The 27,984-nt window shown below is 40.0% G+C and overlaps 1 protein-coding gene across 1 annotated transcript in view; it reads left to right on the forward strand.

The window, feature by feature from the left end:
- Positions 1-27,943, forward strand: part of TRUB1 (TruB pseudouridine synthase family member 1) — a 37,390-nt gene extending 9,447 nt beyond the window's left edge. Inside the window, 6 exon segments of the mRNA XM_076339088.1 lie at positions 9,220-9,301; positions 16,301-16,373; positions 17,641-17,780; positions 19,510-19,566; positions 20,923-21,125; positions 21,127-27,943. Of these exon segments, the coding sequence (XP_076195203.1) occupies positions 9,220-9,301; positions 16,301-16,373; positions 17,641-17,780; positions 19,510-19,566; positions 20,923-21,125; positions 21,127-21,171 (600 nt within the window). The 3' untranslated portion in view covers positions 21,172-27,943.
- Positions 27,944-27,984: the final 41 nt, after the last annotated feature.

A 27,984-nucleotide genomic window follows, 5' to 3' on the forward strand; every position in this document is an offset into this window, starting at 1 on the left:
GCAGTGTGATTCCGGGATTAGAGTTTGCATATTGCAAAATTTTTTCTCTAGAGGGTTAGCACCAGGTGCTGCAGAACAGTGTCCATAAAGAAGGTTGTTTCCTTACCTCCTGTGATTATCTTGCTGTCCTAAAAATTAGGTTTAATTTGTATCCCTTAACTTCTCAAATATAAAGGTTGCTAGCTTTCTCCCTGAATTAATTTTTTTTTTAATTAATTCCTTAGCTTCCATCTTTTGGCAATGAGTTCAGTGAATTAATAATGCATTAAAAAGCACATCTATTAGTTCTATAAGGAGCAGAACTAACGAAGCCTTTTCTTGTGACTTCGTTTGTGTACAGCTCGTTAGACACCAAAGCCCCATGTGGACTCTTTGGTATCCAGTAATACAGTGGGGCTCCCTCTGGAGCCTTTTTCTTAGTGGAAGCTGTAATAGATTTATTTACTCTATCTGTCTGTTTTCAGGAGTCTTATAAGAACTTGGTATCTCTGAGACCTCTATTCTTCTGCCAACATTTGTGTGTTTGCACATTAACATGCACACCGTGATGGTGTAAGTGCTATTTCTTTGGAAATCCTAATTTTCTTTTTAAAGAGCTTCGCTGTGGGGTTTGGGGTTTTTTTGGTAATGTATTTCGAAAGCAGTTTGTGCTCCAGTTCATATATTTGAGTTATGAGTGCAAGAAAATTGAGTTGACTTTCCTTTTGAAGGATCCTTTTGGTAGTGTGTGCTCTTACTTCTGATCTTAAAAATTTCTTTATAATATCACCAGCTGAGCTCTTTGCTTCATCTTGCTTTCTTTTGGAGCTGGTAAAACCAAAACAACCTATTTATGCAGTGTGTAGTGTTGTGTTCTGTCTGCTTTTTCATATTCTGATAATTTTAACATTCTCTTGAAAGGGCAGGATTTGTGGGTAGTGGTAATACTTTTTATTAGACTAATTGGTATAGTATGGAAAACTAGGTGTTTGGATATGCAAGTCCTTTCTCAGGTCTAAAATAGAAGCCATGGATTTTAAAACTAAGTGTATTTCAGATTTGTTTAGAGTTTAGTGAAGTAGGTATCTTTTAGACCATTTCTGAAAGAAATGCTTGTGAGCATGGTATACCAACAATTCTGGGTGGGCAAGCAGTTATAGGTAAGACCCCAAGACTGTTCCACACTGATGGGCTGCATTTCATTCTCTGCTTAAATTGTTTTCTTACTCTATTTTATTCATCTCCTATGTGGGGTAGCAAGGTTTTGTTCACAACTGATCAGCCAAGCTTCCAGTTACAAGGCGAGGGGGGCTGTTACTGCTTGCTTGATGATTCTTCAGATCCTATCTTGCTTGTTTTCATCTGTGGTTTTAGTTGGGCTTTTTCTTCCAAATTGCAGTATTATCATATCCAACTGTCTATATTTGTCTTGGTGGAATCCAAGTAAAAGTGATTTGTTTGCTCTTTAGCTCTTTCCCTAGGAAATTTTTCATCTGCAACACCTTCTCATTTTTCACTCTGTGGTTCATGCCCTTTTACATTCTCACACCTCTTCGTTTATGGTATCCCATCCACAATAACCAACGGTCTGACTGAGTTTCTATTTGTGGGATGGGAAAGGTAACAAAAAAGAGTGCAGTATGTGACCTGCTCATTTAAGCAAAATGGATTGTAGCTACACAAAATGTCATTACTTTGCCTCTCTTCAGGCCCAAAGAAATTACTGTTTCCTTACAAGGGAGGTAGGAGAGGAAAGAAAGACATGATAAGGTTATCTCCTAGGGGAAAGAGAGAGCCTGGTAGATTATACATTGTGGCATGTGAAGGGGTTAGTGTGAGGTAACGTTATAGTGTGCCATAAATCCAGTATCTCTATTGAGCCCATGTTTTTTTTTTCTGAACCCAGTGGAGTTATGAATTTTAGTTCCCAGGCTTGTTTTGAAAGGTGTTTTATAGGTTTCCCTTGAGGAACAGGACTGGCAGATCAGACATGGAGTGATTGTTTTATGAGAGATGTTAACCCATGGGCAGATGCGTGTGTTTCAGCCCTTGTAGACTGGCTAGGTGAATTCTTCCTGACATGCAGTGGTTGCTTAATTTCATCCATTTCATTATCGTTTTGTGCATTAGACGAATTATATTACATTCCTGAAATACAGCTATAGGACAGAGAAGTCTTGACATTTCTGTTACATGGTATTTGTTACGGTATTGTGCAAACTTTCAAGGAATGCTTCCTTGTATGTTTGCATAATACAGTGCAAAGATGTCATGTCTAGTAATAAAACTTGTCCTACTTATGTCTGTAGTCTGTAACAGCTATATCCAAGTACCGCTATAATAGTTTGCTTTTTTTAACCACTACTGACACCTGAGAAAGTTCTTGCAGAACCAGAACTTTATATTGTAGTTCCACGACCTCTTTCCAGAGCAGAGGAGGTTGGTTCAGAGACCCATCGTTGTTTATGCAAACTTAGCATTGGTTTCTATCCTGTGTGTACTATTTTACATTAGTGACAACAAATTTCTTGTTCCCTGAATGCCTCAAGATATTAACTAGAGATCAATGTCAGTTTATGAAAGTACGGTTGTCTTCCTTATTTTGTCGCAAGGAAAATGCTTGTATAAAAGGAAGGCTGGGAAAATGCATGAATGTTGATTTTTATGTGTTTTGAGAATGTGTAGAAGGTGTTATAAAAACTTGAAGTGGTGTCTGTACAAAACAAGATGCACTGAGAGAATGTTAAGCCCGCACAGTGGAGGATGCAGGAATCAGGAAGGGCTAAAGTGTTAGCTGGATAAAATGGTCTTAATGTGCCCCTTACATGTTACACACTGTCGACATCTTTGATTACCTGTTACTGCAAAACATATGATACATTTTTTTTAACCTGCTTTTTTGGTAACAAATCATAAGAAGAGAAGAGGCTGATTTGAGTATCTACCCTTTCCTGCCCTGCCCAGTATCTTCAAAACAAAGTTGTAGAAGAAGAAGCTGTTAGATAGTATAGATATACACTTTTCTGCAGTGGTACCATTAGTAAGTTGTCTTAAAATGCTGTGTATTGCTCAAGCCTCTTTTATGCTCACCCCAGAGGTCTAATCTATTAATAGCTCAGCTTCATGCTCTATTAATATTCACACTTTTTTTGAACTGTTGAAAATCTTGAGGAGATTGCACCTATTGTGCTGCAGAAGCTCTTTCCTCCAAAAATGCAGAATATTTTAAGAGCATGTCTAGTGTGATTTTTCTGCTCTTCCATTCACGAGGTCAGTGGTGCCTTCTTTCCTCTTGACCTTTCTATAACTGTGTATATGTCTGTGCTACATGTACAGTTCTTGCTTGCATTCATTAAAAAAAAAAAATCAAGACTGCAACACAGCAAGGCTTTTTTCTTTTTCTTAATAAAAACCACAGGAAAAAAAAAATTTTAACAGATTTAAACTAGCCATTCTGCATTGTTTTCTGTAGTGTTCCTTTCTAGTAATTTGGAAAAGGTCTTAGCACTGCCTTTTAGAATTTACTGCATCTTAGCCTTAGCAGTGTCTTTGAATTCACCTGAAGGCTTTCATGCATTCAATTTTATTTGTGAATTTGTATATAGCTATGAAGTCTTACCGCTCTGGAAGGACTGTCTTATATTTCTGGGCAGCGAATTATGCATTTCCTTAAAACTCTGTTTCTCAGATAAAAGCTGAAGGTTGTCTTTGTTTATTTTGTATAATCTGTGGTGTAGGTGCTAGAAGACAGAATGAGGAAACAGGTAAAGAACAGGTATTGAAGCTGAAGATGAAATTTAAGAGCCAACCTGAGGCATTTTGGTGAGTGTGATAGGTTTCCACAGAGAGGAAGTGTCAGAAAGGTTTGCATAAAGAGACTGTGGGTTACAAGCAGCCACTTTTGCACATTAGCCTGCATCCCTTCTTGGATGTTGTGAGCCTGTACTGTGTTTATAAAGCAGTGCGTGGCCATGGTGCTATCTCGGATGACCTAGTGTTCCTGTTGGGATTGTTCCCCCTTTCCTGCCCTCCCTCTAACACCAAAATTTAAACTTGCTACAGTTTTTAGCTGCCACCTTAAAGCTTTTGTGAACTCCAGGTAAAGTATCTTCTGTGGGTTCCCCTATTACAGGTGGTTCTAGTTCTTCACACTGAAAATCTAGTCACCCCATATGTTTGAACTTTTTAAATAAGCTGACATAAGAGGTCAGAAAATCCCGTTAGTCCAAGAGTAAAGATCAGATAGTTCTTCAGCAATGACAGTACAATTACAGCATCCAGCAGTAAATAAAATTTAGTGCAGGCTTAGCACAAAGTCAGCTTTTTCTTTTAGGAGGAAAAAAAGAGCGGTAGAGAATAGAAGTTGTAATGTTTGTGTATGTTAAGAGGACGTTTGGTGTTTGATAATTTGCTCTATCATAAAATACGGATCTCCTCCCTCATCTTGCAGTCTTTATTTTTGCCTCTGTGCAACCTGCTTTTAAGAGATTAGGGCTCTGTGTTTTTAATATATTGGAATCTGCTTAGTGAGAGTGTTTTGTTTTGGAAAATAATTCAAGCTATGGCAACCCTCTTTTTTTTTTTTTTCCCCCAGCTTATTTGTCTACCTCCTGTACTTCTCTGTTTTGGTGGATGATTAGCATACTGGAAACCACTGGTAGCTGCTAATGTTATACAAACAGCAAAAATAAGTTATGTAAATACTAAATCCAGAGCACCTTACTTGTGCTTTAGAAATCATTACACACAAACTGAATGTCACACTAAAACTGAGCATTTAAGACCTCTTCACTATCTCAGTGGCCTAAGTCTACAAAAATGTAAGTGCTTGCACCAAGCATGTGGACTGAATGGGTTAGGCCCAGGAGCACTAATTCTGATCAGTGCTTGCCTGCTGTGTGCTTGCTCTGATTTCCTTCAGGTTCTCTAGAGCACTTGTTTTTTGGGTTTTTTGTTTGTTTGTTTTGTTTTATGTTCCCTCAAACTTGTCAGTCACATGCAGACATCAGTTTACATAAATTGACTTTCTGTTTCTATCGAATATGGCTTCTCTTTCCCAGTTTTCAGTCTCTTGCACAGGGGACTGTAGCCCTTATTTATTTATTTTCCTTTTACACTTCTGTGTTCAATTGCTGCTGTGATTAGAAAATGGGTCATCCTTGGATGAACTCTTATGAACTGTCTCTTCCAGAGAGCTTGCTTGCCTGGGAAATTCTTGCAGTGGGAGCCATCTTAAAATCTTCCTGACAGCTACTAGTGACCTTATTTCATAAGTACTTGTGTTTCTGTCTAGCTCTTCCAAAGTGTTGCTTCTCTGTGTTTGAAAAAGCTTTTAAAACATGTTATAATTTAAGATTTCAAGTCTCTGGCTTCTTTCCAAATAAAACTTTGATATATTAACAGTTAAAACAGCTCCATTCCATGGTCTGTCTGGCATTTGCACTGATAAGTGGAGCAGACATGCCTGGCAGTCAGCCCAGGGGCTTCAGCCTCCAGGAGCCACCCCAGGTGGGTTGTGCAGCTAATAGCTATGCTGGCTGTACAACCCCTCTAATGGGAGGGGATTCTTCTTTCTTTACCTCCTCTTCCTCCTTTCACAGTTAAATATGTATACTCACAAAGCCTTGCCTTTTCCACTCTCTTTTTATGGATATACTTTCCCTTTCTGTGTTAGTATAAGGATTTCTCTGAAATTGGATATGAAATGAAAAAGCCAAATGATAGCTATTCACTTACTAAAACATATTGTAAACATCGCATGGTTTATTGTTTGTGAGAATTTTGACTATGCCCTGTGGTTGTGACTCTCAAACAAAATTCCTCTTCCCAAGATCTGTCAGATCTATTAGAGGGTTTGTAATTTGTTTCTTAGGGGTTCCTGTCAACCTGTTCTTTCTCCAGTCCTGGCTTTTATGGCATGTTTCTTTCTAGTCATGGGTATAGTAGTAAATGTATGGCTGCTGGGGCACTTCCCTGTCTTCCTGGTCTTGTTGAGGTAACATCTACCATGTTCCCCAGTCTGTGTGACAAGAGTTTTCGCATTACATCATCAATGACAGAGTGCAGTGGCTTGTCACTGTAAAGCATCTTCTTAAGGCTGTCTCCTCATTAGTGTGAATGAAAGAGTTGCTTATACTTGAGGGCTTCTGATCACTTTGCTGCCTTTTGATTCAGTTGCCATAACGTTAAGAAAATGGTTTTCTGGATGGCTGAGAGATGTAGCCATTCCCTAATGCAGGATAGTTTTGGGAAGGTCTTTATGCCCTCAGGGTTGTTGTACTGTTGTACAATTGTGAGACTCTGCTTTGGGACCATGCAGACCACCATTAGAAGTTGGAATTAATGCATGATGCTGCAGTGCTTGCAAGTTGTGACTGGGAATGCTTGATCTTAGCTTTTAATGCACTACACTTGCATGCTGTGGAATCCCATAGGGAAGCTGAGGTGCTGCTTTTAATCTTTAAATGGTTTGGGTCCTGGTCTCTTGAGATGAGTAGGGGGCAAGGACGTAGGGGCTGTTGATTGGCAGAGCGTTCTCTGACGAGCTGCCAATATAGGGATGTTTCCTGTCACAGTCTGCACTTGCTAGGCTTTTCCACTGCCTGCAACACCTACTACCTTGCTTTTTTTGTTTCAGGTTGAGTGGGTTGAAGGCAGTGTGGTTGTGAGCATTTGCTGTCTGTGTTCCTGCAGTGATTTGTAATTTAAGAGTACAGGAAGAATGCCCCTAGATGTATTTCATAAAACTGGAAGAAATAAATGATTGCCAACACAGGTGAGAAAGGGTCACTAAAGACTTATTAAATGACCATTGGGCACTTCTGAGGGCAGTGTGAGTTAGTCTAAAGAGAGTTAATGCTGAATTTTGACACAAAATAAGAGGAACGATAGATTAAGTCTGGACTCTCATGTTATCTTCTACAAGCTCCAGGTCCTGCACACTAACAAAGGGGAAGTAAACCATATTAAGTGGCTAGTAAGAATTATGATATATAATTGTAGATACCCAAGGGCACTCCAGAGACTGATCATAAACCAACTGTAATTCTTAATTTCCTGACCTGTTATAGCCGCCTTTGTGGATTATTGCATTGCTGGCTTGAGTCTTTTGTGACTCTTTAAAGGCTCCTGTAAGGAATGGGGATTTGTGACTAATTTTTAAGGAGGCTCCTTATACAAATTGGATGGCTTTTTGCCCTTTTTGCAGAAATTAAAGGGGAAGTCAAGTGTTGAGATTTGTATTGTATTGTTCATACAGTTTGTGTTTACATATAAACAGATGATACTGCCTCTCCGTTGCTGGGAGGTCAAATATGACATGTTATTGTAATAGACAGCCTGAAGCAAGGTAGCCAAACCCAGATTTAAGAGGAAGAAGGTAATTCAAACTGAAGTAGTATCAGTGCTTTGATTTGGAAACATCTGAAGACAGTGTGTGAGGTCTCAAACTTTCAGATTTAGAGTTTTACTGAAGTGCTAAGATCATTCATCATGCTAGAATTATGAAGATCTGCTCACATGTTTTTATTAACCTCTAGAATAATTGCTGAATAGTGTCTCTTTCTAGCAATGCTAAGAACTAGATCATTAAATGTCTCGGAAAGCAGGCAATTTTGTGGTCCTAAAAGCAGATAATATACTTTAAAGTTTATTTAAATAATTGTTGTGGAGCAGCCTTCATCCATTCTTCCTGTCATTTCTTTTCCATGCATTCCAAAAATATGTAAACTTCAATAATTTGATATTAAAATGCCTAATTTTGCAGAGTTGTCAGGGGATTCAGACATTTGCAGTATTTAGGAAAAAGGTAGCCTTAATGTGGTAAGCAAAGAATACAGTTATTTTTATATTAAAGTCCGCGCCCCACTGCCTTTTGTCTGACTATTCCTGCTGCTTCCATTTCGTGGCAGTTGCTCGAAGAAATACATTCAAGTGGCAGGTTGTCACGCGGAACAAAATCAAGGTATGTCTTAGTAGTCCCATTTTGTAGGTGTGATTTATATGCCTACACTATTATTACTTGAGCTTGTTTGTACTTCACAAGTACATGAAAAAGGATGCATTGCATCAAAGAGTAAAATGTTCGTGCTTATACCTGTTCGGATGTGTTCCAGTAGAATTTGGTCAACCAACTTCTAGAAGATACATCTTTTTACGACTTGGTTCAAATTTGTATTAGCTCAGTTGGGAGTAAGTTCATTGAACACCTTGATTTTTTTTCTCTCCCAGGCTATATAAATGCTTTACTTTGAAGGCCCCTGGACTTAACATAGGGCTGAGGGAAATGGAATGGAATGGGATAGGCAGTGGGTCAAACCATGGATTTTAATACCTGAAGGTATCTCCAGACTTGACCCAAACTCATGTTACAGAGTGAGTCTTCATGTGTTGGCAGCCTTGTGAAAAGACACAGGGCAGCTGGTTCATGGGAAGCCTTCTGTCAGCTTCAGCAGTTTCTGCCATATGCCCACAGCCTGGCAGTACTTCGGGTGAAAATGTGCAAGAGAAGGGCATCAGGTGAAATGCAGTAAGGACAAGAGCTACTGGCCTGGGAACAGGTTAATTCCTTCTTGCAAGCTACACATATACTGAAGAATTCTTTAGAGAAGAACTGTGTAATATTCAGAGAACCCATGATGAGCAGAGATGTCACTCAGTGGCCTTGCACTCCTTGTGCTGGTCACAAGGTCCTTACCAGACTTCAGATGTTCAAAACTCCAGCTTTAGGCTATTCCATATCCCTGCATTTCATGGCAGAACTGTTGCAATGCTTTGTCTCAGAAGTGGGTGTTTTGCTTTCACAAGTAAAGGTCTTTGTGTCTTTTTTTTTTTTAATTGTGAAGGAACAGAAGAATTGTGCATGAAAGGTACTCTATGTACCTTGCTTCAACAGTGACGTAGGACACCCCACGGAGACTTTGATTTTACCGCCCTATTATTTTCTTTATGGTATTGATGTATTTATAGTAAAAGTTAGATTTCATGTTGCTTCTTCCTGGGGTTTCTAAAACTGAAATCATAGGTGCATGTAATGCAGGATTTAATTTTTTAGTTCCATGTCTTTTCATCTTTACTTTTGCTTACCCAAAGTTGCTGGATTGACTATTCGGGTAGTATTCTTCCTGTCCTGATTTGAAGTACCTGGTACTTGCAGTCTTTATTTTACAAAAAAAAAAAAAAAAGAAAGAGAAGAAACAACCTTGAAGACTTGACTCACTAATCTCTCTTTTTCCTTCCCAGAAGTACACTGCCATCGGACTACTGGGCAAAGCTACTGATACATTAGATGCTACAGGAAAAGTAACTGAAGAAAAACCTTATGGTAAGCATAAATATATCTATATACTTGATGTAATTTGAAGGCATAAATGGTCTCTATCATAGAAAAGCGGAAGAGATGTTTGGGACTCTGAATTAAGTTTAAATGTGAAATCAAACTAAGATTATTTCATCTTCAACTTCAGTGCTCGTATAATTCAGACCAGCTTCATGCAATTATGTCCAGCGCAAGTCTTCATTTCTGTTGGAGAAAAACAAACCAGGCATTAGATTAGGACGGAGAAAACAGAATTGGGCAGGACTGTGTCATTTTAAATCTTTGACAGGCTGACAAATGACGTGCTGTGTCCAGTAAAATTTTCCTCTTTCAGTGTGTAGTCCCATGAGTGCTCTTTTAGTAACACCCTTCAAGGCCAGTGGAGGAATAAAGTACTTAGATCTTCCCTTTAGGACGCCCCTTTACCTACAGACTGCTCAACATAAAATGAGGGTGGTGTAAACTACTTTCTACATATGTTCACCTACCAAATCTTGCTCTTGCTTGCAGTCTGTGTCCTAGCAACTTAAATAAATGAACTTTTCTGACCCACAGAGCACAGTGCAAGAGTTTAAGGCTTCGGGACTAATCCCGACTGGCTTTGTTGGAGTGGACATTCCACAATACCCAGGGCGTCTTAGAAACAACGTAGGACTAACTAGGGACACACCAAATGTATTTACCATTAGTTCTTTCATAATGTGGGGAAAAGAGTGAAAAAACAATAGGTAACTGGTTGCTTAGCAACTCTTACAGGTCCCACACTGTTTGTGGTACCTCGTAATAGGTACATGAAGTAAATTATCTTTTTTTTAACAGCATGATGAAAAAGGTAGCCTGGATTCCATCCCTCACCCCCAGTCTCCTTTCTTCTGCAGTTTTTCTTTTTGCACGAGGCAGGCAAGTGTGAGTTTCTTGTCCACATTAACTTGATGGATCATTCTAAATAGTATTATTTACTTGGTAATGTTATTCAGAGATGTTGGATCATTTGCTTCTGCTTCAGGATCAATTTCTAAGTCTCTCTCTAAGCTTCTGAAGGACTGAGCATCCACATGGTGTTAGAGTTGCCAACACTTCATGATGGTTAGAGAACACTTTCTTGGTTTTTATCTCTACCTCCCAGAAAGTGGAATGCTGTGGTTCTGCTGCTCTGAGTAGTATTCATTGTAAATACTCGCTCACATATAAACTCTGAAATATCATAGAATCATTAAGGTTGGAAAAGACCTCTAAGATCATCAAGTCCAACCGTCAACACACCACCACCATGCCCACTAAACCATGTCCCTAAGCTTCTCATCTACACATCTTTTAAATACCTCCAGGGATGGGGACTCCACCACTTCCCTGGGCAGCCTGTTCCAATGTTTAACCACTCTTTCAGTAAAGAAATTTTTCCTCATGTCCAACCTAAACCTCCCCTGGCGCAACTTGAGGCCATTTCCTCTCGTCCTATCACTTGTTACTTGGGAGAAGAGACCGACACCCACCTGGCTACAACCTCCTTTCAGGTAGCTGTAGGGAGCGATGAGGTCTCCCCTCAGCCTCCTTTTCTCCAGGCTAAACAACCCCAGTTCCCTCAGCCGCTCCTCATAAGACTTGTTCTCCAGACCCTTCACCAGCTTTGTTGCCCTTCTCTGGACACGCTCCAGCACCTCAACGTCCTTCTTGTAGTGAGGGGCCCAAAACTGAACACAGCATTCGAGGTGCGGCCTCACCAGTGCCGAGTACAGGGGCACGATCACTTCCCTGCTCCTGCTGGCCACACTATTTCTGATACAGGCCAGGATGCCATTGGCCTTCTTGGCCGCCTGGGCACACTGCCGGCTCATGTTCAGCCGGCTGTCGACCAGCACCCCCAGGTCCTTTTCCAACAGGCAGCTTTCCAGCCACTCTTCCCCAAGCCTGTAGCGCTGCATGGGGTTGTTGTGGCCAAAGTGCAGGACCCGGCCCTTGGCCTTGTTGAATCTCATACAGTTGGTCTGGGCCCATCGATCCAGCCTGTCCAGGTCCCTCTGCAGAGCCTTCCTACCCTCGAGCAGACACCAGCCCAACTTGGTGTCGTCTGCAAACTTACTGAGGGTGCACTCGATCCCCTCATCCAGATCATGGATAAAGATATTGAACAAGACCGGCCCCAAAACTGAGCCCTGGGGAACACCGCTCATGACCGGCCGCCAACTGGATTGAACTCCATTCACCACAACTCTCTGGGCCCGGCCGTGCAGCCAGTTTTTGACCCAGCGCAGAGTACACCTGTCTAAGCCATGAGCCGCCAGCTTCTCTAGGAGAATGCTGTGGGAGATAGTGTCAAAGGCCTTACTGAAGTCCAGGTAGACCACATCCACAGCCTTTCCCTCATCCACTAGGCGGGTCACCTGGTCATAGAAGGAGATCAGGTTGGTCAAGCAGGACCTGCCTTTCATGAACCCGTGCTGGCTGGGCCGGATCCCCTGGTTGTCCCGCTCATGCCTTGTGAGCGCCCTCAAGATGAACCGCTCCATAATCTTTTCAAGTAGATGCAACTCTCATGGTCAATTAATTAAAAAAAAAAAAAAAAAAAAAAAATCTGTTTCTTGAAACACTAGTCTTTTTTTTTTATTTTGTATTGTTTACTGCAGACAGAATTTAGTGGTGTTTTCATGTGCATTTCTTTCACTGGCACCTCTTGTTATAGTAGTTCCCACCTCTGCACCGCCTCCTCTGTTATGGTGGTTTAGCTTTCTGTTAGACTATGTGCTTGGGGAATTAATTTGTGTTAGAAATACCTCATTTTTTTGAGTTGCTTATCTTTTTAAACTGAGGTAAGTTTCATGATCATGCAGTCTCATGAAGAGCAGTATTGGCATTGCTGGGGCAGTGCAGTTTTGGGTGCTGGACAAAGTCTCCTTTTGCTGAAGCTGACGGCTGAAAGAAATGCTTGTGAAATTGGTCTCAGTTGCTTTCCATGTTGGTGCAAATCAGTCAGATTTGAATTCTTCAGAAAGAAGAACGAGAGAACATGCATACTCCTTTTTCTCCATGCTACCTACGTATTTTGTATTTCCTTCCTTCCTCCTCTTCTGATAAAGCAGGTATTTCTCATCTTTTCCAGTGTCTTCTCCAAAGCAGCTTGGTTTTCTGCATGATTCTCTGGGTGGCCCACCACCCGTAATCCCTAATCCCAATTGGTACTTGAAGAACAGACAAACTCTAGATACTTGAGCTGGATTTCAGCTTTCCTTTGACACCACGAAGGATCCTGGGAGAAGCAGAGCATCTGCTAGGGAATATAAATCCTTCAGTACCAGCAGCATCCAGATTGGGCCTTAGTGCAGAGAAAGGGCACTAAAACAGCTTGCAAGATATATAAAACTCTTCTTGTGGTCCAGTGGAGTCATTCAAGAGGAAAGTGCCTGCAGAAAGTTGCCTGCTATATTAACTGTAAGAAGTGTTACATTTTAGTCCTCAAAAGTGTCCCTAGACAGCAGTTTAGAAAGCAAACTGTTGTGTATTAGTTGTAATGAAAGGATGTACTGAAGAGAGCTCCTTGAGTTTAACCCCTCCTGAACTTCTCATAGTTTTTTGTTTGTTTCTTCTCGGACGACAAATTTGCATTTCTGCATGAAATTAGGTTATGGTTTCATACTGCTCCCAGGCTATCAGATGCTGTCTTTGAAAGCAAGTAACATTTCACGTTCCTCTGATGCTTTCTTGAGAACATTAATGTTTGTCGCCCTTTTTTTAATGTTTGTAACTATGCACAGGAATGTGTGTTCTGAAACCCACGTCTCCCCCAGCTGCCTACAGATTATATCCAGACACGGAAAACAAAATTCATTTTCTGCAGGTCTCTGCTGATTATGCTGAAATATGTGTTTAATAGCACTATCTGAATAATTTGGAAAAAGTAGTCCTTTCAGCATTCTGCTTGTCTGTTTGCAAATAATTTGTGCTGGGCCAGATTGAGTCAAGGTCATCTGCTATAGTTCTGTTGGACTGTCACGGATAATTCTTCTATTCTGTTTTGGTGTAATTTGTTAACAAGCGCAGGTCAGTATCACCCTTCAGTGGAGGCTTCTTGAGGTTGTGGCACAATTGACACCGTTTGGTTTGGTAACTTTATTTAACTTTCTTTATGATTATAGCAGGAAAATTGATCAACAGTCACCAGTGTTCAGAAGCACAACTGTTCTTTAAAATTTTCATGTTAGAAGCTAATAGGCTTATACTAAATATTTTTAGAAGCATTGGAGGCCAGAAGTTTTGAGTGCTGTGGGATGCTCATAGAATCGTAGGGAATGGTCCACTGGAAGATGCATAGCCTGTGTAGAAATCACATAACCACACTGTCAGTCTAAAGACTTAGGAAGAAATTTAGAAAACGGTGTTAAATTGAATGTATTCCAAATAGTGTACTCACAGAGCAGGTACAATCATTTTGCTCTAAGGTAAGGCTGTTGTTATTCCTGGGGACTGGATGCAATTATCCTATGGGCCAAACCTCGACAGCCCTCACTGAAATCATTGTGAAACAGGGTGGCAGCCTCCACACCCTTCCCTGGATGGACACAGAGCTGCAGTTTAAGTCCAGCTTCTAGCAAAAACTCATGGTCTGCGATACAGCAGATGAAGATATTTGGTATTTGCGATGAGGATATTAGGAGGAATAGGTTAACTCTTGGTAGCGAGGGCAGTGGCAGATGTGTCCTGCAGAAACGTCTCTCAACCCCTTACTCTCAGGGAGTGGAGAAGGGAAGTCAAATGGGGAAAGTTTTGGAACTGTTGACGCTAATTAGTCTTTATGGGTATGTTCATATTTCATGCTTGATGGAGGGTTCAGTCCAAATGCTGCCCTAAACTTGCTGACCAGACAAGCTGTTAACCTGCTAAACCCAAGCCCTCAGCCAGGTGAGGGAGACCGGTGGGCCGAGGGCCTGAAGGGAAGCAGTTCTCCTGGGCAGCAGGACTGCATTCTCCCCTTCCTGTGCTGTGGATGTAATGACTGTTGGAGCTGAAAGGTGGTGAAGGAGCTGGTTCACAGTGTGGGCTGTGTTCCCTGCAGAGCCACGAGTCCAAACTGATGCCTGGGACAAATACACAGTTTAGGTATAGTGAAACTGTTTGTTTGAGATGAGACTAATAGTGCATTCTTTATGACTGAGAGCTGGACGAAAGCTTCACCAGCTTCTGTATTGTTCTATGAGAGCGCAAGAATCCAATACAGTCCATTAACACAGAGGCAGTGCATGCTGGCAAAAAAGAAAAAAGGCACAGCACATGGTTTTAGGTTTTCAGAATATAATACTAGCCAGCTTGTGCCTTGATGTATCGCAGAAGACAAATATGAATTATTCTAGATCTTAGCAAACTCATCTGTAAATATTTACTTTGATAACACACTATACAACTTTGTTAATGGTTTAATGCATCATTCCTCACATGGGGATCTTTTCTTCCCCCCTGAGATAGAGATTGCCTGTAGCATGAGTGATTTCCTCAGAGGCTAGATATAACCTCTCAGTCAGGGGAGTATGAGATCAGAGCAGGAACTGAACTCGGGTGTCTCATTAAATGCCCTAGCCACAAATGCAGTTTATGGAGTGAAAATTGAAAGAGAACGCCAAGTGACACTTATACTTAGATCTTAAATACTAAATTCTAGCCTGAAGCAACCTGGGGTTCAGAAGAAGGCTGCCAGGATCACTGGCATAGAGCTGGGTCATGCTAACTTTCTGCCACGTAGTTTTGTTGTGGTATGTTGCTAAACTAGAGTAATACATGGTTATTTCAATCTTCTGGTTTTAAGAAGCTCTTCAGAAGAAGATCCAGACTTACTATACAATTGGTATTGTCGTTCCTACCCCATATTCTGACGTATGTTGGTCTCTCAGCATCCCTGACTGACTTTTGTGCCTTGCAACCTTGCTGTTAATGACACTTCTTGAGACAGCTGCTGGGGCCTAGGGACAGCATCTGCTCTTGAGGCTGCAAAGTGTGCTTTGCAAAAGTGAGGTACCACATGGCCATCTTCCAAAGCTGCTGTGGAAGGAAACCTCTTCTTTTTTTACTTAAAGCATGAAGTACATCTGTCTCGCAAGGTTTGCAACTAAAGGTCTGTTCCTAAACATAATGAAGGCTCAATAAATATTCCAGGATGCTGTTGACTTAGCAGGATGACACTAATTGAATATAACTTATGAGAAAGAGACTAGTCAAGTCCTAGACAGTAGAAATGCACTGAAGTGCATTGTGATTACAGATCTTATGTTTGTACTCTCTAAACAAATTAGAGATGAATGTCATCTCTGTTGAATAGTTTTTCAAAGAACCAATGCAATCAGCTACTTAGGTTATAGCCTTCTAATAAAAGTGGGACAGATGTGTATGTGTACTCTTAAAAGAGCGTAGATTGCCTAAAGCAGCCATCTTTCTTTTACAGGATTTCTTCAGTAAAATTGCCTTACTTAATATATAACAATACCCTGGTGTGCGTTTGCAGGTTAGTTGTTTGATACGGAAATTTGATGTTGTTCCAGATGCAGTCTTTTTCTTCACTAGAAAAAAAACCCACAATGCTTTTGTTCTCTAATAACCTGTTGTATTTTTCCTTGTACTTAGGTACTCTTAAAGAGAAGTTGCCATGGTTAGATGAGCATTTTATTCTTTTTGGTCCTTTAACAAAAATGAAAATAGGACAAATTTTGTAGTTTTTGCATAGTTCCCAAGAAAAATGAATTTGCAGTCCCAAGAGAGAGAAATTACAGAACAAAACTGTGTATATTGGGATTTCTGCCCTTCTGAAAGCGTCCAGACTCTCTTAATCACCTTGGACACTTTGTTCCACTCTTTTTGTGATAATTCACACTCCTACCTACATTCTGTTTATCTCTTGTCTTTGGTGTTTTTCATCCAATCTAAATTCAGACAACAGGGACCTCTTTGTATCTGTTTGCAGAACATGATTGATGCCATTAGTGCCATGTGAATAATCAATGCTAACATACTTTTTTCTTTCTACAGACCAGATAACAAAAGGAGATCTTGAAAATGTGCTGCAAAAGTTCACAGGGGACATAATGCAGGTTCCTCCACTGTAAGTTCCACAATATTCAGACACTCTTGGCAGTTGAGTTCAGCTGTCGGGACTTGCCAACAGAAGTCAGTTCTCTCAGGAATAAAAAGACACGTTTTAGCAAGAGGATAGAGGCAAGGCAGACTTAAGAGTTTAACATTTGCAACTGCAGGTCACGCCCATTTGAACATCAAGCACAAATGGTAACCTGGCATCTGGGTTTTTTATGGTAAATGTAAAGTAGCAATGCAGACTTAAACAGCTTTGCAGGGCTTGGTGGCTTCTATCCTGTCTTCCAATTAGAAAGCAAAGCTCCGAGTCTTTAATTTTAGTTGTGGGGTAAGGGGAGACTTACTGACATCTGTGTGGAAGTGCCTTAAATGGCTTCGAATTAGTTTTCTGAAAACTTAAGAGTATGAATGAGTTAGTAACTGAGCTTCCGTAGCTTAGCAAATTTCTTCTAGTCAGGTTAGCCATAGTAGCTGGCAATGTGCAAGCATTTAGCTTGTGACAGATGGCTTTTATGGTGATTTAAGCTAACATGCTTTCCTTTGCATTTGCAATGGGTCAGTTACTGTGGTTCCAATGTGAGCCCTGTAAGGTCAGTAATTCAGTAGGTGTTCTGCTTCATGTGACCTGTTTCAAATTACCCTCTGCTAATTTGAGCAAGATCTTTTTTGATTTTTCTGTGGTCATCTTTCTGTCAAGACCAAAGTTTGATCTTTGGATAAAGTTTCATGTAATCAGTGAAATTAACTTTTTTTTTTTTGTTCTATAGTGGTCCCCTAAACACCCTAGAACAAGGCTACATGACTTGGCAGTTGCTGTTCAGGGTGTGAGATGAGTAAAGGTGCAAGGCAGAATTACAGGAGTTGCCTGAGCAGCTCCCAGTGTCCGGCTCAACATAACACTGAAACAGAGTATGCACTGCAGACTTCTGAGAGACAGTATGTTAGAGGCAGCTGCAAGTATTGTACCCCTTATAGAAACCCTTTATTTTCATAAACTACAAATTGAGTGATGAAACATTTTTAAATCTGTACAGCAAGAGATAAATACAAGACTATCTCCTGTTTTCCAGTTTATGTAGCTACTGGCGACTGAGATGATTCTGTGTCTACGAGATTTCAGAAGCACTTACTACATTGTTTCTTTTTTGTGAGCACTAGGAGGGGATTAGAAGGGTAAAATGTACACTACTATAGTACAATATTAACAAGAACTGGAGAATGGGAAGCTTGTTCTATTACAACCGTATGAGACGCATTTTCATGCTTTATCTGATCAGCTATTCTGCTTTGAAGAAGGATGGAGAAAGGCTATCAACTCTGATGAAGAGAGGAGAAGCAGTTGAAGCAAAACCTGCTCGGCCAGTAAGAGTGTACAGCCTCTCTCTCCAACAGTTCCAGCCACCACTGTTCACACTGGGTAAAGACCAAAGATTATTACATAGAGTGATGCTCCTAGCTTGTTAGTGCTTATTTACACTCAGAATGGGAATAAGATGGTGAAATGGGTTTCATTACTCTCAGGTACTTATTTTGGTGTGAGCCCATGTGCTGGTTTTGGCTGGGGTAGAGTTAATTTTCTTCATAGTAGCTAGTATGGGGCTATGTTTTGGATTTGTGCTGGAAACAGTGTTGATAATACAGGGATGTTTTAGTTCCTGCTGAGCAGTGCTTACACAGAGTCAAGGCCTTTTCTGCTTCTCACCCCACCCCACCAGCGAGCAGGCTGGGGGTGCACAAGAAGTTGGGAGGGGACACGGCTGGGACAGCTGACCCCAACTGACCAAAGGGATATTCCATACCATGTGACGTCATGCTCAGCATATAAAGCTGGGGAAAGACGAAGGAAGAGGGGGACGTTCAGAGTTATGGTGTTTTGTCTTCCTAAGTAACCGTTACACATGATGGAGCCCTGCATTCCTGGAGATGGCTGAACACCTGCCTGCCGATGGGACGTAGTGAATTAACTCCTTGTTTTGCTTTGCTTGTGTGCGCGGCTTTTGCTTTACCTATTAAACTGCCTTTATCTCAACCCACGAGTTTTCTCACTTTTACTCTTCCGATTCTCTCCCCAATCCCACCATGAGGGGGAGTGAGCGAGTGGCTGTGTGGTGCTTAGTTGCTGGCTGGGGTTAAACCACGACAGCCCATGTGCAGAGACTTCTGCTTTACAGTAAAAGCACTGTATTTTGGTTTTAAGTTAAGCTGATTATATGTAATCTTTCTGTGAGGGAAAATTCTGAGAGGCTGATCAGGGGATTATTTGCATCGGTCCATGATTTTGCAACCTCCAGCTCACTCCTCCTTTCTCAGGTCTGCTTCCTTCGCTTTGCCCATTCTTTTACCCAGATGCCCAGACCTGCTGGCATCTCTCCCAGGGCGCAGCAAGGACCAGTATCGGTTACTGTCAGGCCTCCTTCTTGGTTGAGGAGGCAGGATCTTATCCTTCCTTCTGTCATACATGAAGAAACTTGGGTGGTACATTAAGAAGCACATTAATAAATAAACCAAAAAGAATGTTGTAAATGTTTGATGCTACTGTGAGGTCAAGATAATGTCTTGCGTTGATCAGCTACCTAGTTGACCCGTAGTCCTCTGATGGACCAGATGTTATATGATGAGCAGGTATGAGTGACAGAATTCAGTGCTGTGTTACTTCAGCCCTTACTTTATGTTTGGGTGAATAGCAGCTGATCACTGGCAGAGAGGGAAGGGAAGGGCTGAAAGAGCAGGGAAAGTTAAAGGTGAATTTTAAAATTTTATTGGAGCTGCCTGTGTGCAGTATCTTAAAAGCATTGATAGTCAGTTTAGACTATAGTTGAAATACCTCTTCATCATTAGAAATATGAAACAACCTTCTGAAACCTTTAAAATGAATAGGACTGAAGCATTTGTTAACATACCACAGCAAGTACTTAATTTCTAGTGAGTTAGTTCAGTTGTCATTGTATTTGCTTTCCCTCCTGTCTGGCTTAGCAATCTCACCCGCACATATGTTACAGGATGAATAATTGATGTTGCATCCTATAAATATTTTATCACTGGGTTGTTTGCTTAGCACATTTTTACATTTATGTGGGGCATGGTTTCTATGTAAAGTAGATTTCACATTGCACTGGCAATTTACCATGTCATTGTTAACATTCCAGACGTTGAATGTGGTGGTGGCTTTTATGTCAGGAGCCTGGTCAGTGACATTGGCAAAGGTAGGCATGAAAAAAACCATGACAGTTTAAGGAATGAATGTGTCTGTTGATGGAAAAATTTTGTCATTTTGTATATCTCCAGCGACCGGACCTATGTGTTATTTTGCAGAATTGTAGTGCTATCACTTGTTTTTATATACTAAGGTATTTTCATTGGGAGCATGGGGGAATGAAGGCTAAATAATTGCCAGAGGACCTTGGGGGCTGGGGGATAAAAATGGAGCAAGTAATAGCACTGAGCAAGATAATACAAGGCAAGGTGAGGATTTTTTTTTCCCTCCTCCATATGTTAAAGCTAAGAAGACAGATACTGTCTTTTTAAATGTTATTCATCACACTTTGAAAACAGATTGCACAGAACATTACCATGCACATAATAAACCCTATCCGCTGGAAAGCCTTCTACATTTGTGATGATTTTTCTGGTGTTTTCTTTCTCCTTTACCTGAACTGTGAATAGCTTTGCTTTCCCACAGGGTTATTTGTCTTGTGCTCTATATCTATCAAATTGCATGATGGAGAACAAATAATCCATTTCAAGGTTTTTTTAAATGATACATTTGCAGATCAAGAAAGCAAGTGATGTGGGATAACCCTATGAATTTCAATGTTGTTATTTGTGCTTAGGCAAGTCAAAGATTCTGTTACTGCCTTCTGAGCATACTGGCTTATGTTTAGCCCTTTAATGACAAACCAAGATCAAGTCTGTCCTCAGCTGGTTTCTTTTCAAAAATTTTAAATGCAGTAAAAATCTTTCTGCATCAGAAAGAATGGGAGAGAGTATTTTAGTACACCTGTGTGCTTACAAGTCAGCTCTGGTTGCTGTTATGTTTTGTAGCCCCTCATTATGTAATTCTGTCCTACTGGTATTTATTTAACATAGCAGAACACTTGTTTATATTTTTTATTTTTCCTTATCTTAGTTTATATTATCCTGATAGGCAGCACAGGATAAAAATGTCAAAAATACTTCTTGAAGGCAAGAAGTGCTAAGGCCTCAATGTCTGTGGAAAAATAGTACGTGGTCTTCTAAGTCACTTGTGAACACAGAATGTTCCGTTTACATCTTATGTCATTATTTCCTCTCTTTTCATTCTGATTTAAATCTGGAAAACCTTTTGACAACTTTCTGTCAGATTTGAACTCTTTACTACACTGGAGATCTGTTGAAATCAAAGGAATTCCTTGCCTCAGATTTAAGAAGATGTAAATGAGTGATGAATCTTCATGAACTTCCTTCTCAAACAAAGCAGAATAATGTAGAAGGCTACATGTAAAAATATATTTTAAGTGAGTTGAAAATAGTTCAACTTGACCATGCGCTTTTTCTAAATCCTCTTTTCTCCTTTACTGTAGAACTCTCTACCTGTGCCACTATGCAAGAGCTGACCCGAACCAAACATGGGCCATTTACGCTAGAGGAGCATACCCTTTATGAAGACAAATGGACAATTGATGAAATTGCACGAACCTTACAGCATTGCACGTCTCTTCTCCCGGGAGAGCCGTCTCATAAAAAATTGAAGACAGAGCATCCTGGTGAAACTGCTGTGAGCTGTGAAGATAAGTGATAAGTTGGGTCAAGGAAAAAGACTGAATGATTGAAACGTTTTGAGATTGGGTTGGCATTGTATTGCCTCTTGTGTAAATTTACAAGTCTGTACTGGGAGGCTGACAAACTGCAGTGCAAGAAAAATGGTTCTTTTGTTTTCTGGGGTTAGAACAAGCACTGAAAATATCCAGCGCGTGCTGTTTCCCAATCTGTTTATTTTCCTTCTTGCACACTGTAAATGGGTCTGCCACTGATGTCAAATCTTCATACAGCTGTTGCTGCTAATTCCTCAATAAAAAATTATAAACATTAAGGTTTGATAAATGTGCTCAAAAAAAAAAAATCTTTTTTTTCTTTATAGCTGGTAATCAAACCCTGAAATGCCATGGTGACAAGACTGTCATAGCTTGAAGGATACAAGAATGTGGTGTGGCAATTTGCTTTCTTGAAATCCATTTCAGGATATGTCCATTTTACTGTAGTTTTTCCTAGGCAGATTGTTCTTTCAGTCAAATGTTATCCAGAATGCATTAAATGTAGATGCTAATATTTTTACGTTAAGTCTCAAATATCAGTGTAAGTGAATAGTTTTAAGTATAAATAATCCCCGAAGATAACTGTTTGATAACAAATGCTCTGAAGAGTGCAGCCGTCATTACAGGTGTACATATCTTATTCTGGTACAATGTCCCAGTTGGTGACCATCCGTAATTTAAAGTATAGTTAACTGTTATACTCTTCATAGGGCTTACAGAAATTACTTTTGCCATCTGTGTATTGCTTGAGCTGTGTCCCGTGGATCAGGTAGAAGGCTGATGTGCTTCTGGGCTTTGATTGATGTGGTCCTGACTAGAAGTTGTATGGGCAACAGAGGGATCCACCATCAAGAATCCTTGCTGAAACCATTTTAATGCACTGGGGCAGTGAGGGCCTGTTCCGCAGTTCATGTAGTTAGCAGAATTTGATTGCACAGATTATTTCTCACCACTGCTTCCCTTGGGATTTTCAAAATGACTAAAAGACAGTGGTTTGAGAATGCTAAAAAGTACCCTAGTTTGTTTCCATGTGTGTAATGGACTATCCTAAAAGGACTTCCCTATGTGTCCCCATACAAGTTAGTAGTGGCTCTATTTTCCTCTTGTCATAATGGGGAACATGAGGAGTAGTTTAAACATGCGAGTGATATCTGAGAGAAAGCTCTGCTTTTGAAATTGTCACTGAAATGTCACCAAAGAGGAATGGACTGGCTGCTATTACAGTTTTATGCTGCTGCTGGCCAAGTGGCCTGCTGTGGCTTTGTACAGCTCCTACACCTTTGGGTTTTGGTTCTGGAGTACAGGGACTTGACTCTCTTACTCTGAGTGGCTGAACACTGTAAAGCCAAGAGTTTGTGCTTATATTAGGGTGTTACTTTTACAGAGACCTGAAAATTTGATTTAATACCCTCTGTTAATGGATTTACTACTTTCCATGGGAAGTTATCTTCGTAGCTGATTACCTCTATCGCTTAAAAGAAGTTGTGTTTTATTCCCAATTTGACTTGAATCTCCACATGCTGCATTTTATGTCTTTTGTCTGCACCTTACAAAAAGCAATTTCTCTGTGTGCTGGTATTAAGTGAAATGATCAAGTTCCAACCTTACTTTCAACCTAAGGAATGAAATAAATATCCTGAAGTTTCTTGTTGCAGGATACCTTTCCAGACATCTATAGGGTTTTTTGTTTTCTATAAAATAAGAAACTGAAGTCTATGCAAGATTAATGAAGCTTTTGTTTAGAGAGAGGATAAAGTTTATGTTTTATTGTTAAGTAAACAGACAGTTTTCTTCTGTATAGTCTTATAAAGAACTTAAGGGAAATATTGAAAATATCACAAGCAAATGGAAATGTTAGAGCACTGTAACAGCAGCATATTTAATGTACAATATGGAGGAAGTAACCATTGTAAGAAATTTTGATTTCAGAGATGGGAGAAGAGAGTTGTGTTCAGTAAGAGAACAGTGGGAGATTTTAGTTGTTTCTTTTCAGGGTGGGTTTTTTGGTACTTTGGATAGGAACAGAGAAGAAAGAGATTATTTCCTAAAGAAATGAAATAAAGCAGAAAATGTCATTTTCCGGTATACTTATCTTGAATGATCAAAGACTTTGATTGAAACACAGCTTCTCTTATTGGCGAAGTCTGTTTTTTTCCAAGAACCTAATTTATGTTATCCCGGTGGTCTTCTGGATTAAGTTCTCGTTTTCTTTATTTATCTTTCTGCTCTTTTAAAAATAGCCCTGTAGATGTAATTCTGTTAGTCATCTTGTTTCATCTACAGGGATTTGTTTCTTTAAAAATTAGTGCAACTGAGAAATCTTTCTATTAATAGGGTGCATTTGTATACAGTGTTATAAGTGTCTAGCACATTTTTATCTCGTCATTGTTTAATGCTCACCATGGCTTTCTTGCTATTCTGTGTAAGACCGCCTGATATTTTTAATTTCAAAAGGAGAATTATATTTTCATCAGCTTTTAGGTTAGCTTGCAACTGGTCTGTTGTAATTATTGCTAACAGATCTGTGATCCTGAGAAGACAGGATCTGTTCCATAGTCTAGTCACTTGAGAGAAATGAAATGACAATCAAAAGAAAACATTCTGTTGACATCAGCAAGTTTTGATTTAGGCTGCAAGTCCTAATGCGTGTGGGAAGCGTAGGGAGAGGAGGAATGCAGTTGTACACATTCAGGAATCTGCATAAGGTGTGTAGATAGTGTTTCTAAAGACTGGAGGTATCTTTCAATTTACAAATGCAAGTTCCCTCAATGCTTTTATTCCTCTGTAGCAAGTAGAGAGACTTTCACCAGCTCTAGCTAGACTTTTTTTTTCCTGGCTTTCCTCTTATCTTCCCCAACACTAGGTTCTGTCACCTCCAGAAATAAAGGCAGAACAACTTTATCTCAAATTAATGACAAACTTCTCCCCACATAACTTGTACTGAACTACAGAAGCTATTTTGCTTACAAGTTGGGTAGCAAGTATCTTCGGTTATAGTTGTAAATGGCCGGATAGCACACAAAACCATGGCAGACAGCAGATAGGTGTTCTTAGAGAGTGCATGAAGTCATGAACAAATTACACAATAACAGCTTGTTTTATGACCACTGATGAGTGTCAGCCACGTTCCAGCCCTAAACAGTTATCTTTTCAAACATTCAGGCGCTACTTCCCAGTGTCTTTCCTAGGTGCTCGGTCTCACTTGCATGCTCATTCCTAGGTACCCCTGTGCTTTAATGAGTCTCTTCCCCTTGAGCCATTAGTCCCAATGAACAGTAACCAGGAAGCCACTGAAAAAATCTAGGAATAGCATTTTTAGATATGTTTTAATAAGTGTTTAACCCAGTATCTTGAAACTATCCAGATCTGGAATTAAGTGTTGTGTTCCCATGGGAACCTAGGGAAATACTCAGTTTAACTTCTTTATTCTTACTAAGATGCATGTCCCTGAAATACCAGACTTCAGAATTGTGCTATATCCACAGAAAAACATAGTTTTTTCCAGAACAAAATATCCTGTGATCCTGGATCTTGATTGTTAACGGTCATGATATCTCAACGTTAAGGGCTATTTAGAGTGAGAGGAAAAGTGTGTATACAGTATTTCTGAGACTAATAGAAGAGTTAGTACCAAGTGCCCAGCTGAGACAAACGGTAGTTAACAGGAATTTTATGCTACTCTGGCCAGAAAATATGCATGTGTCAGTGACTTACCATTTAAAATATATCCGTGACACAGACTGAAAGATTTGTCTCATTTTATTTAGCATTGTTCATGGGGAAAGTCCTGGTAGGAAAGCATGTCCTGCTTTTTGAGCCAAATATTGTCCGTCTTGAATTTGGACTTGGGATCTTTAGTCGTAGCAGTATGCTACCATAGTCTGGCCCTGACTCTGCCTCCAGTGCTGGTGCCGCTTCAATGAGATTGACAAGGGCTTCATAATTTATCTCCTTCTAATGTCTCTGCCTGGCTGGCTCTTTTTCTTCCTTATTTAAATGGTATTTTTTTCTGTGCACTTCATAATATATTTCTGCTCCCAGCATGTTGAGCACTTCTAAAATGTTTTTTAAGGAAAATCAATAGGATCTTTTTTTTTTTATATTAATCAAGTCTGAGCCATTAGCAAAATATTCTAGGAGTGCCTTCATCAATAACTAAGCATTTAGCATCTTACCCTGCAGTTCTGTTTTTGATTTATATGTTTATTAGAAGAAAATAAAGTCAAACTTCGAATAACTCCCCAAATTTTGGGATACCTTAGGATTTTATGTTTTAGTGTAATAGATGGTGCAGTTGCTATTCTGAGCATGAATGGCTCTGAGACTTCAATGGCTAGGGTCATTCTGTTTGCTTGGCAGAGTCAAGGAATCAGTCGGCAACAGTATTAATTTTATTAAAAAGGCCTTATAGAGACAAAGCAAGAGTGCACATGTGTGTATGTGAGAGTGTGACTACAATATACAACCAGAGGGAAGTCATAGAGACAGTGAATGGATTCAGCCAGCCTCGGCAAAATTACTGTCCCTATTAAAAAGCAGTCATTTTTTCTAATAGCCACAGGTTTAATTTGCTTCTTTGTGAGATCTGATCAAGTAGATCACCAATACTTAAGAGCATGTCAAACAAGCAGGTTTATCATCTGGATGCTTATGTCTCCACTCTGGGTGATGAGCTGGCACATCTTTTCTTCTGTCTCTGAGACCAACTGCTAAGATTGTATAGGTGTTGAACAGGCAAAGCAAGAAGTTGGTAATTGGGAGTGGGTGGTTTAGTGCTTGGGACAAAAAATGGACTATATTGCAAGAAGGAAACCATATTTTTTCCAATTCTGTTTTTGGGGAAGTGTTGAAGACACTGCCTTGGCTTAGAGAAAGTATTAACGTGGCTGCCCAAGAGAAGCCTAAGGATTTTGTTACGGGTGTGAATATCTTGGACTTTAATCATTTTCCCTCCTCACCTCTAGCTCAAAGAAGTTGGGTCAAAACAAAGCAGGAGCCTCTCCCTGACTTTTCCATGGCACATTGCTGTGTGTGTTGTGGATGCTGAAACAATCCTGTGCTCAAACTCTGGGCTGTAAAAGGGCTTATGTGGGTTGTCCCAGAGAAGTTAACAGTAACAGAATGAGTAGGATGAGAAATGAGGCAATGGAATTTGTAGTATAAACACACAAATGTCTTTACGGCCTACAAAACAGCCTTCCTCTTACCAGATGGAAGGTTACAGCTCTGTGCCTGGCCTTTCTACTTTGCATCCCATTAACTTATCTACTGTTTGAGACAGGTCATCCTCTCTTTTGAATTCCATTCCAGGTACATGTGGGCCTTGGGAAAGCACGGAGCAAAAATGCTGTGTCACTTCTGGGGGGACAGGACAGCTGGTAACAAAGTAGAACTGAAAAGGATGAGGTGTGTCTGGTCTGTTTCTTACCCTGCCCTTTTCGTAAGAAAGATGTCCTGAATGCTTTAGTGCCGTTTCTCTGGGACATAGGATTATTTTAGATATTTCAGAATTAAGTACTTCAAAGTCAGATCTGCAGCTGAGTGCATGCATTAAAAACAAAATACATAATTTCACAGATGTCACACTACTTTTAGTGGCTTCAGAAACATGATTTTACAGCTTAAAAGGAGGGGGGTAGAAAAGGAATGGCAAGAGGTAAATGCATATTTCAGTTGTTACATTTTTGAAATAGATGAACTCAGGTAATCATGTAAGAAAATGCATTAAGTATTCTAATGGAGAAGAGGTAAAGAGAGAGGACAATTTTTACTACCTTTTCTGTTTCTTTTAGCGCATAAAACAATTAGCTTAAATACATAATTTCAAAGCTTAAGAAGCTTTTATGTGGAAATGCATGAGAGGTGGTTACTGTATGCTGATGTGAAAAAAGGCATTTATTTTCATTTCAGCAGTTGAAAAGATGCCCTTCAAAAGGCAGTCTTTTGTTTTGCTTATATTGAATTGCCGTAAATCCTTAGCATAACTTATTCTTTTGTGAGTGGTGTGTTCATATTAAATCATTTCCTGCAGCTGGCTTTTCTAGGCGTCCACAAAACTGTTTCAGGTTCTTCAGGTACATAGTATGCATTCCCAGTGTAAACGGAACATTGTGTACAAACAGTAAATATATTTAGAAAACAAGATTAATTATCTGTAATCTTTGCTATGCAGATTGCTCTTTTAGTAAAACGTTATCCAGACTGCATTAAACCTAGCTGTTGCTTTGCTGCATTGCTTTGTTTCTTCTTACTTTTATACTGTAATTTGACAAAGGGCTCTGGCAGACTCTCTTGATTTCTTGTCCAGGTGATTAATTTCACCCAGCTGCTGCTCATACACAGAGAGATTACTGGCTTTAACTTCTGTATTTACTAGTTATGATTTCCTAGTACAGTGCTCAGCGCCTCTGCCAGAAACTACCCCCAGCAGTGCTAGCAGAAAGAAGTGTGTGTCCACCTCATCTGTCCCTTTCATAGACTGGCATGTAAAGTGTTGATGGTGCAAGTTTTGTGCAAATAAACTAGACTGTGTTAGGAGAAGACCGTATGTCTCATTGTGTTGCTCAGCTGACCTCCAGCAAAAGATAGTGGGCAACAGGGGATAGTAATGTTCTAGTACTCCTCCCTCCAAGGAAGAGTCGGTGGAAAATGACAGCGAGGTATATGGGTACGTAGCTAACTTAAAGCATCTGATTATTTCTCTTGACCTCAGTGGGAGGACTCCTGCCCTGTTTTACTAAATTATGTAAATTATTACTCACTGAATTAAAGCCTTACGTATTTCATTTTCACCTGTCATGTTTTTTGTTGTTTTTTTTATTTTTTTATTTT

Source organism: Aptenodytes patagonicus, chromosome 5 (assembly GCF_965638725.1).
Source record: "Aptenodytes patagonicus chromosome 5, bAptPat1.pri.cur, whole genome shotgun sequence".
NCBI lineage: Eukaryota > Metazoa > Chordata > Aves > Sphenisciformes > Spheniscidae > Aptenodytes > Aptenodytes patagonicus.